An 11,089-nucleotide genomic window follows, 5' to 3' on the forward strand; every position below is an offset into this window, starting at 1 on the left:
AAATGCACTTTTAAAAGTAGCCACACAGTGAGAAAAAATAAATCATGTATTGGGGAAAAAAAGTGATGCCTCGATTGAAGATGCATCGAGACGCATCGATAATCGTTTTATAATCGAATCGTAGCCCTCTGAATCGTAATCGAATCGAATCGTGAGGCCAGTGAAGATTCACAGCCCTAGTTCAAATGTGCTGAAATTTTTCAAAAAGTACTAATACACTCACTGAAATCATTTCTCCAAGGCTGCGCGTCTGCGTCTGGGAGACGGTTGCCAACTTTGGTTGATGATGGACCGTATTTACCATGTTTTTCAAAGCGTACGGTTATCGTAAGGAATTTTATCACGGTTATCATTAAAACCGGTTATCGTTTCATCCCTTGTGTGTGTGTGTGTGTGTGTGTGTGTGTGTGTGTGTGTGTGTGTGTCTGTGTGTGTGTGTGTTCCTACCTGGTGTGTGGTCTTGTTGAGGAACTCTTTGTGTGACTTGACTCTGCGGATCTCAGTGTAGTAGTATGTCTGAGAGTGTTCATAGAAGGCGTTCTCCAACCTAGAACATCACCAGGCAGAGTCAACTTACATGAGCTGTGGCTCAACCTGCATTTGATTGTAAAGGTAGGGTGTAAAGCTGACGTCATCTTTACATGAATACAGTACCTACCTGATAATATAGCCCACCAGGTGGTCAGTGAGTGAATAGCTCCTACCTGATAATATAGCCCACCAGGTGGTCAGTGTGTGAATAGCTCCTACCTGATAATATAGCCCACCAGGTGGTCAGTGTGTGGCAGGACGAAGAGGCTCTTTCCAGACAGATCACAGGCATTACAGAGAGATGCTGCTCTCTCTGACGCCACCAAGTCCTCTCCTGCACACACAACAGGTTCATGATGATCAGGTTTAGGTAATAGGGACACAGACTAGTCGGCTCACTAGTCCACTATCAAAAGCACTAGTCGACACTGCGCATCATAGTTGACTGAGCAAAGTTGACATTTGTATTGGGTGAAAAAAGTATGATATTTCCTGTGACTGGTCGACTAGTAGTTGACTACTGTTAGTCGATGACTACTCAAATGCAGTAGTCGTGAATGCCCGACTTGGTAACAGGGCCCACAGTCATAAGTTGGGTTTCCATGCAAATTTGAATCGAATTTTCAGAAAGTCGGCAAAAGAAAATGCGGAATAATGCGCGTTTCCATCCGCTGCTATTAGACGAATTATAGAGCTGTCAATCACCTGGTGTTTGAGGCTGTCTGAGCTGCTGATCAGCTGCTAGACCCGATATACAGCTCTATTAAACACATCTGACGTTATTCATTTAAGGTTTATTGATGATCTACAAGTAGACAAAGGTACCATAAAACGCAATTTCTGGATTACCAGGTGCAATTCGGAAAGCATAACATTATAATCCACGGAGCAGCGATAGAAGGCTGAGTGAATGCAATTTAATTCAAGTCTAGAAGTGAGTCGCCTTAAAGTTAATATCCCAGTCTTCTTCTGTTTACCACGACGGGTATTGTGCTGCGTATTTACCATGATTTACCGTGTGTAGCCCTATTGTGTGGAGGCTACACAGCACGTCATATTTTGCAGTGATCAAGGCAAACTGCCTGGTTTTTCAATAGAGACAACAGAATATCGCTTCATCTGTTTCCACTGCACTTATCACATTTTCCTTTTATCGATACACCCGACTTTTCCGCCTCCTTCAAGCGTGAAAACTTTTTTGCGATATTTGGAGGTTTTTGCGAATTTGGCAGTGTTTTCCATTCAGTTTTTTTATGTGCAAATTGACATTTCGCATAAAAACAGGTGGATGGAAACCCGACTATGTATAATAGACACCTTTGCTCAGGTTGCACTATGGATGCCGCCATGTTGCTGCCTTTCTTCAAGAACTAGTGTTGGTAGTAAATGCCACAGTACAGTAATGCAGGGAAAAAGCAATGCCAGGACAGGATTTTTATTTGATTTATTTTGTATTTATTTATTTTGCTGCAGTAGCTACAGTGTCCCAAATTTAACCAGCTACTTTGATTGTTTTACCAGCTGACAAAGTTTTCAGATTCTTGTCAGAAGTCTGTACAAGCTAACTGTCCCCATGTAATGTGGACTAGTGGCCAGCGTTGACACGTCCCACACATGTGATTGATTGTGGCTTTACCTGGAGGCAGAGGGGTTTTCTTCTGGATTAACACCACAGCCACCTTGGTGTTCCGTCCCTGAAGACTGGTCCTAAGAACAGAGACACAATACAGATGTTACAATTCTAAAGATGCTTCCGGTGACCATAAGTGTACAGCAGCCATACAGCCGAAATAACAGACAAGCAACTCTGATTGAGTTGACTGCAAATGGGAATTTAAAGGGTGAGTAAGACGTTCTACTGAAAACAACTTAACAGAGTGGGCTAATAGCCAGTTTAGTTTACACTAAATAAAACCCTTATTACACCTAAAAATCGACTTAATTGCATGGAAAATGTGCAGTAAAACCATGGTAGCTTGTGGCAGTTGGTGCTTTAATTTGTCCTAGTTATTATATTGTCCTAGTTTGGGTGTTACCTGTGTAGACAGAACCCTGTTGGTGCTTTAGTTTGGCTGTTACCTGTGTAGACACAACCCTGTTGGTGCTTTAGTTTGGCTGTTACCTGTGTAGACAGAACCCTGTTGGTGCTTTAGTTTGGCTGTTACCTGTGTAGACACAACCCTGTTGGTGCTTTAGTTTGGCTGTTACCTGTGTAGACAGACGCCTGTTGGTGCTTTAGTTTGGCAGTTACCTGTGTAGACAGAACCCTGTTGGTGCTTTAGTTTGGCAGTTACCTGTGTAGACAGAACCCTGTTGGTGCTTTAGTTTGGCTGTTACCTGTGTAGACAGAACCCTGTTGGTGCTTTAGTTTGGCTGTTACCTGTGTAGACAGAACCCTGTTGGTGCTTTAGTTTGGCTGTTACCTGTGTAGACAGAACCCTGTTGGTGCTTTAGTTTGGCTGTTACCTGTGTAGACACAACCCTGTTGGTGCTTTAGTTTGGCTGTTACCTGTGTAGACAGAACCCTGTTGGTGCTTTAGTTTGGCTGTTACCTGTGTAGACAGAACCCTGTTGGTGCTTTAGTTTGGCTGTTACCTGTGTAGACAGATGCCTGTTGGTGCTTTAGTTTGGCTGTTACCTGTGTAGACAGAACCCTGTTGGTGCTTTAGTTTGGCTGTTACCTGTGTAGACAGATGCCTGTTGGTGCTTTAGTTTGGCTGTTACCTGTGTAGACAGATGCCTATTGGTGCTTTAGTTGGTGCTTTAGTTTAGCTGTTACCTGTGTAGACAGAACCCTGTTGGTGCTTTAGTTTGGCAGTTACCTGTGTAGACAGATGCCTGTTGGTGCTTTAGTTTGGCTGTTACCTGTGTAGACAGAACCCTGTTGGTGCTTTAGTTTGGCTGTTACCTGTGTAGACAGAACCCTGTTGGTGCTTTAGTTTGGCAGTTACCTGTGTAGACAGATGCCTGTTGGTGCTTTAGTTTGGCTGTTACCTGTGTAGACAGAACCCTGTTGGTGCTTTAGTTTGGCTGTTACCTGTGTAGACAGAACCCTGTTGGTGCTTTAGTTTGGCTGTTACCTGTGTAGACAGAACCCTGTTGGTGCTTTAGTTTGGCTGTTACCTGTGTAGACAGAACCCTGTTGGTGCTTTAGTTTGGCTGTTACCTGTGTAGACAGAACCCTGTTGGTGCTTTAGTTTGGCTGTTACCTGTGTAGACAGGTGCTTTAGTTTGGCTGTTACCTGTGTAGACAGAACCCTGTTGGTGCTTTAGTTTGGCAGTTACCTGTGTAGACAGAACCCTGTTGGTGCTTTAGTTTGGCTGTTACCTGTGTAGACAGAACCCTGTTGGTGCTTTAGTTTGGCTGTTACCTGTGTAGACAGAACCCTGTTGGTGCTTTAGTTTGGCTGTTACCTGTGTAGACAGAACCCTGTTGGTGCTTTAGTTTGGCTGTTACCTGTGTAGACAGAACCCTGGTGGTGCTTTAGTTTGGCTGTTACCTGTGTAGACAGAACCCTGTTGGTGCTTTAGTTTGGCTGTTACCTGTGTAGACAGAACCCTGTTGGTGCTTTAGTTTGGCTGTTACCTGTGTAGACAGAACCCTGTTGGTGCTTTAGTTTGGCTGTTACCTGTGTAGACAGAACCCTGTTGGTGCTTTAGTTTGGCTGTTACCTGTGTAGACAGAACCCTGGTGGTGCTTTAGTTTGGCTGTTACCTGTGTAGACAGAACCCTGTTGGTGCTTTAGTTTGGCTGTTACCTGTGTAGACAGAACCCTGTTGGTGCTTTAGTTTGGCTGTTACCTGTGTAGACAGAACCCTGTTGGTGCTTTAGTTTGGCTGTTACCTGTGTAGACAGAACCCTGTTGGTGCTTTAGTTTGGCTGTTACCTGTGTAGACAGAACCCTGTTGGTGCTTTAGTTTGGCAGTTACCTGTACCTGCTGCACATGATCACAAATATCCAAAGTGATGTCATGTGTGCAGTGCACAAATGACATCACTGGTGCACAACTGAACTCAAATCAACTCAACTCTCAATAACTGTCAAACTAAATGAATGCCTCCAAAACTGTTGCTGTTCAACTGCTTGTTGAACAGCAAAACGTTTTGGCGACAGCATACTAAAATACCAGTTATGCAATGGTGGAAGGATTTTCTGGAAGACTGAACTTCATGGACTTTGTGCTGCAGAATGGTGGATCTATTAACAGAGAAACCCAAGGAACCCAGCCTGTTTCCAAGAAGTTATTCATAACAAGTTATTCAGCAGACCATCTCCCCTGCTCACTAACTTTGATGAACTTTCCCTCCAGCTTGCTCAGCTCATTCACTTGGCTGAATGTAGCCTTCACAGGGCTGAATGTAGCCTTCACAGGGCTGAATGTAGCCTTCACAGGGCTGCATGTACCCTTCACAGGGCTGAATGTAGCCTTCACAGGGCTGAATGTAGCCTTCACAGGGCTGAATGTAGCCTTCACAGGGCTGCATGTAGCCTTCACAGGGCTGAATGTAGCCTTCACAGGGCTGAATGTAGCCTTCACAGGGCTGAATGTAGCCTTCACAGGGCTGAATGTAGCCTTCACAGGGCTGAATGTAGCCTTCACAGGGCTGAATGTAGCCTTCACAGGGCTAGATGTAGCCTTCGCAGGGCTGCATGTAGCCTTCACTTGGCTGAATGTAGCCTTCACAGGGCTGAATGTAGCCTTCACAGGGCTGAATGTAGCCTTCACAGGGCTGAATGTAGCCTTCACAGGGCTGCATGTACCCTTCACAGGGCTGAATGTAGCCTTCACAGGGCTGAATGTAGCCTTCACAGGGCTGAATGTAGCCTTCACAGGGCTGAATGTAGCCTTCACAGGGCTGCATGTAGCCTTCACAGGGCTGAATGTAGCCTTCACAGGGCTGAATGTAGCCTTCACAGGGCTGAATGTAGCCTTCACAGGGCTGAATGTAGCCTTCACAGGGCTGAATGTAGCCTTCACAGGGCTGAATGTAGCCTTCACAGGGCTAGATGTAGCCTTCGCAGGGCTGAATGTAGCCTTCGCAGGGCTGCATGTAGCCTTCACAGGGCTGAATGTAGCCTTCACAGGGCTGAATGTAGCCTTCACAGGGCTGAATGTAGCCTTCACAGGGCTGAATGTAGCCTTCACAGGGCTGCATGTAGCCTTCACAGGGCTGAATGTAGCCTTCACAGGGCTGCATGTAGCCTTCACAGGGCTGCATGTAGCCTTCACAGGGCTGAATGTAGCCTTCACAGGGCTGAATGTAGCCTTCACAGGGCTGAATGTAGCCTTCACAGGGCTGAATGTAGCCTTCACAGGGCTGAATGTAGCCTTCACAGGGCTGGACATGCTGCAGTATGCACACAGATCTTATTTCCCCATTTGGAGACTGTCGCTGCAGGCCGCGAGGTGTGACCGGTCTGATCTGTTAACAAGGGCGCAGAAATGAAACTGCGTGCACTGCCAGACGCTCCGTGTCACTTCAGCGTCCGGTGTGTTTGCACCATTATTAGACTGTTCAATAGGGGTGGGAATCGCTGAGTAGCTCACGATACGATATCGTCACGATACTTGGCCCTCGATAACGATATTATCACGATACAGCAATACTGCGATACTGCGATAATCGATATATTGGAAGACGATACATCACGATACCTGTGTAACTGAAGAGAAAAAAATACCCCTAAAAGGCAAGAAGCAGGTATTATGTATTTATTAGCAGAATTGACATGAACTCTCTCAGAGTTCACTCACTCATACCATTTTCGATACCACGGAGGAAAAGTTACACATTAAGTCTTTTTATTATTATTATTAAAACAAGAAAACCTATATAACCTACCTACCTATATAATTTCTAAAAGTAGATATTAATGATCAAACATTTCCATTCATGTAGCCTACAGTATTTATGTTTTTGTTTCAACTACAAACATAAATAAACGTCAACTTTTTTTGTCCCACCCCTACTGTTCAAGTGTCTTTATTAGAAGAATCAGAATCAGAATCAGCTTTAGTGGCCAAGTATGTGCACAACTGCACATACAAGGAAATTGGCTCCGGTCCGCTTAACTCTTATTATACCATGGTCTGAGTGAATACTCGATTCTGATTGGCTGCAAGGTGTCCATTAAAAAGTGATATTGTACAGTGATAATGGACACCTAGCTAAATGGTCTGTTCACCGTTCATATCAATGCGCCATAGTTTCATCAGTGTTATCAGGAGAGCAGTTTGAGCTCTATACCCCCGTTAAGGGTTAATATGACAATTTTGGATGTTGAGAAAAAAATTGACTCGGTCAAAGTAAGTATTTAAATCACCCCTGTGTGCTCAGTTTATCAAAAATAACTCTTATTTACAATTTTGATTTTCGTTTCGGAGATTTTTAACCTCGCGTCACCAGGCTCTTCTCGGCGAGAAAGAGAAGATTTCCCTCGTGCACGAGAGAGAGAGAGAGAGAGAGAGAGAGAGAGAGAGAGAGAGAGAGACAGAGAGAGAGAGAGACAACTCTCTCTGCATTTCACCACATCAGCAGCACACGCAGGGCGCTGCTCTCTCACTCTCACTTCCTGAAAGTCTTCGCTCTTAAATGTTAATATACTTGGCCAATACGTATCTATCATACAAAATAAAGCAAGCTGCCAAACGGTAATGTCTTCATTTAATGTAGAACGCAAAACATCGTTAAACCTGCATTCCTGTAATAAAGTTAACGTTTGAGTCGGCTTTAAAACGGAGCGGGTGGTGGAGGTGGGAGGGACTATTTTATTTCGTGGAAGACTGATTTACAGTATGAATAACAGACATTTAGCCATTTAGATTGCTTTATTTATTACACATGGAAATATAAATGACTGGTCTTATTGTTTTGTTGGCAAGTGACCATGGTATAAGCGGGTTAATGCACTTCGAGGTGTCCATTATCACTTTTTAAGGGACTTCGCGGAGGCAACCGTCCTCGGCTTCGCCTCGGACGGTTCACGCCTCCACGTCGTCCCTTAAAAAGTGATAATGGACACCTCGTCGTACATTAACCCTTACATGTACTCACACACAAAAGAAAAATGTATGCTCAGTCTAAAACAAACAAGAATAACAAACAAAGGATAATTAAACATTTACATTAACTACTATATACAATTCAATAATAATAAGTGTATGAAAAAAGCATCTATTTTGAATATGTGTATATGAAAGTAATGTATCTACTGTATCTATGATGAATATGAATTCCTAGGGTGTGTATATATAGATATTAGAGGTGTCACGATACACTCAGTTCACGATACGATACAATATTTTAACAATATTTTTTTGCGATCGATTTGTAAGTTGAGGGGGCATCCTCCACGCTAATTTGAGTAATTTCACCATTTTCATCCTCCGTGTCTGTAACGTCCCTCGTCTGTTCAAACAAAGCAATGAAAAGGAGAGCGAGCATGCAATCAGATGCAGATCAGTGCCACCATGTTCAGCTTCTTTTTCTTGCGATATGAGATTTCATCTCAACGATACATATTGTCACGTTTTGATATCGCGATATATCGTGGGACGATATATTGTGACATCCCTAATATACATATATATATATATATATATTATATGGATAAATAAGCTACGTATAAGTAAGCTACATGTATAAACAATCAGGTATCAGATATTGCACAGATATTAAAGTGCAACATGTTATTGTTGTTCATTTACCCCCAACATGGTCACTTACTCTAAGTTGTTGTGGATAAGAGCTTGGATGTAAAACAATCATTACAAACCATTTTCAAGATTTGATATTAAGAAAATCTGCTTTCTGAATTGAGGGACTTAAAGCAAGTAGAACATAGGCCTGACTCACTGATGGAGAGACACAGACAGACAGACAGACAGACAGACAGACACACACAAGGGCTGTGAATCTTCACTGGCCTCACGATTCGATTACGATTCAGAGGGCTACGATTCGATTCGATAACGATTATCGATGCATCTCGATGCATCTTAAATCGATGCATCACTTTTTTTCCCGAATACATGATTTTTTTTCTCACTTTCTTTTTTCTCACTGTGTGGCTACTTTTAAAATAAAAGTGCATTTAGAATTGCATTGTATTATGATCCATAATTAAAATAAACAACTGCATGTACTTCCATTATATTTTATTTGATTATAAAAAATAAAATAAAAATAATAATAATAATAATAATAGATTTTTGACATTTGTGAATCGATGCAGAATCGTGCAGGTCCGCATCGCGATGCATCTTATAATCGATTATTTTTGACACCCCTACACACACACACACACACACACACACACACACACACACACACACACACACACACACAGAGACACACACTCCTACCTGACAATCTCCACTTTAGTGGCACACTCAGACTGTTTCTCCTTCCACGTTGGGTCGTCCCAGTCCAGCTCATAGAACAGAACCACCAGAGCCGGCACCAGGTTCAGGTGTTTGTTCATCCAGCCTGTCTTCAGGATGCCTTTAGGGATGTACCACTCATACGAGGTCCGCTGGAGAGGGAGAGACAAACGACAGTATAGAGACTCACACAAATGTCTACATTGTACAACATACAGCAGCACTGACGTGTGGTAAATGGTAAATGGCCTGCATTTATATAGCGCTTTTATCCAAAGCTCTTTACAGTCAGTAGGTACATTCACCCATTCACACACCGATGGCGGCAGGTTACCACGCAGGGTGCTGGCACACCAACGGGAGCAATTTGGGGTTCAGTGTCTTGCCCAAGGACACTTCGACATGCAGACTGGAGGAGGCGGGAAACGAACCACCGACCTCTTTTATCCAAAGCGATTAGTGGACGACCCGCTCTACCTCCTGAGCTACAGCCGCGCATTATGTGCTCAGTAGCTCAGTAGCCTACTGTGGCTATCGTTTCTTTTGATTGACTGATTATTACTATAAAGAGGACTTTCCTTGGTCTTCTTTCTGCAGCCAGCCAGCTGGGCAATGGTGAATGTGCGACACGCAGAAATGCTTCGCAGGTTCCAACACCAACCTCCTACTGCCCGATGAAGACCCGTGAGGGTCGAAACGTTGTATCTTTGTAATTAAAAACTCACCGTGGGAGCTTCAAAAACAGTGTCCGGATTATTTTTTCCTTTACCAACACGAACCTGTCATCAACCTAACTAATAAGCTGAATGGAAACTCCAAATTTCGAAAAGAAAAAATCAGCAAATACTGCAAAAAGGTTTTACGTCCCCTTGAGGCAGATTTGTTTGTCTGTTGATAGAGAGGTTATTCTAAAAACATGTTTTGTGAAATAATAATGATGCAGAGTTACCTCAACCCTGTGTTCTGCACAGCTGGCAGCTTGTACAGTCTGATTCTAATTTTGGGATTGTTGACTTTTCAAAGTTCAGTTAGAATTTGTGCAAAACCTGAATGGAAATCTAACTATGGTCTGCTAGTATTTTATTTTTTGCATGTGTGGCACCCTAGGAAGGTTGATTGTTTGACTGCAAAAAAAAGGGAGAAAACTGACTTTCAACAAACTCAATCCGCAATTATACAGTGATGGTCCTGGAGGCACATTTGTAGAGGAAGAACAGCTGATATGTTCACCAAATTGCATGTAATTTTAACTTATAGGAGGAGGTGTGATTATTTCTGGCCCCAATTATGAAATTGTTTCCTTCTGTTCATTCCCTCATCCACCAAACATTCAATACACAAAATATCTCATGCACACTCCATTGGTAATGGGAACTAGGAATTTCCCAGGTCAAAGACAGGAACGCCGCCCTGTGACGTCACCTGACCTCAGATTTCATCCCCCAAGATGGCAGCTCCGCACTTCAACAGTAGTGAAAGTTGTAGTAAATACTGTTTATTCAAATGAGATAATTCCTAGTTCCCAATACAAATTGAATGTGCCATCAGACACTGCTTATTGAAATTTAGTCAAACTTGAGGAAATTATGCATCTCAGCATGCATTTTCCAAATTACTGACCAGAGAGACTGTGTCATTTGTGGAGGACATGTTTACAATACTGTTACCTTGTTAATTTTGACCTGTACTTCTAGTGCCCCGCTGTGGCCAATCAGTGTGATTTTGAAAATGTTAACATTTTCAAATGATAGCAATCAATTGGGAGAGGTTGATGTGAATTACTTCTTGAAGATCTCGCTGTCTATTGCTCACCTTGGTGCGACATTTGGGGTACTCGTGGTCTCCTGGGAGGACTTTGAAAGAGATGGGGACTCTGTCGGCCCGGCGGTTAGCGCAGAAGGCATCCCAGATGGCTCGGTGCACTGCGTTGTAGACCACATCCAGCCCGGTCAAAGCTACAAAGGCCATGGGCCGACAACATAACTCTGGAGGGAGTTCCCACTGGGAACCTGCCATCATGACTGTTCAACACCTAAAAGAAAAACATCAGCATTCTCATTCTAAGATCAGAAAACAGAACAGCTATAAGATCAGTAAAGGAAAACAATCTCAGAGGCTCTTACACCACTCATTACCAGAAATGTGTCATAGTCAATGTATGCCAGGAGTGGTC

General features: G+C 43.2%; 1 protein-coding gene across 1 annotated transcript in view; it reads right to left on the reverse strand.

The window, feature by feature from the left end:
* The window catches only part of LOC310800856 (trafficking protein particle complex subunit 11-like), a gene marked incomplete at its 3' end in the record, with an annotated part of 47,623 nt that extends 36,683 nt beyond the window's left edge, over positions 1-10,940 (reverse strand). The window contains exons 1-5 of the mRNA XM_083664753.1: positions 10,729-10,940; positions 8,899-9,068; positions 2,168-2,238; positions 751-865; positions 448-547 (exon numbers count right to left, since the gene is read on the reverse strand). Of these exons, the coding sequence (XP_083520879.1) occupies positions 448-547; positions 751-865; positions 2,168-2,238; positions 8,899-9,068; positions 10,729-10,935 (663 nt within the window). The 5' untranslated portion in view covers positions 10,936-10,940. The remainder of the gene's footprint in view (positions 1-447; positions 548-750; positions 866-2,167; positions 2,239-8,898; positions 9,069-10,728) is intronic.
* Between the last annotated feature and the right edge of the window lie 149 nt (positions 10,941-11,089).

The sequence above is a fragment of the Poromitra crassiceps genome (assembly GCF_964638095.1).
Source record: "Poromitra crassiceps genome assembly, contig: HAP1_SCAFFOLD_226, whole genome shotgun sequence".
NCBI classification, from domain to species: domain Eukaryota; kingdom Metazoa; phylum Chordata; class Actinopteri; order Beryciformes; family Melamphaidae; genus Poromitra; species Poromitra crassiceps.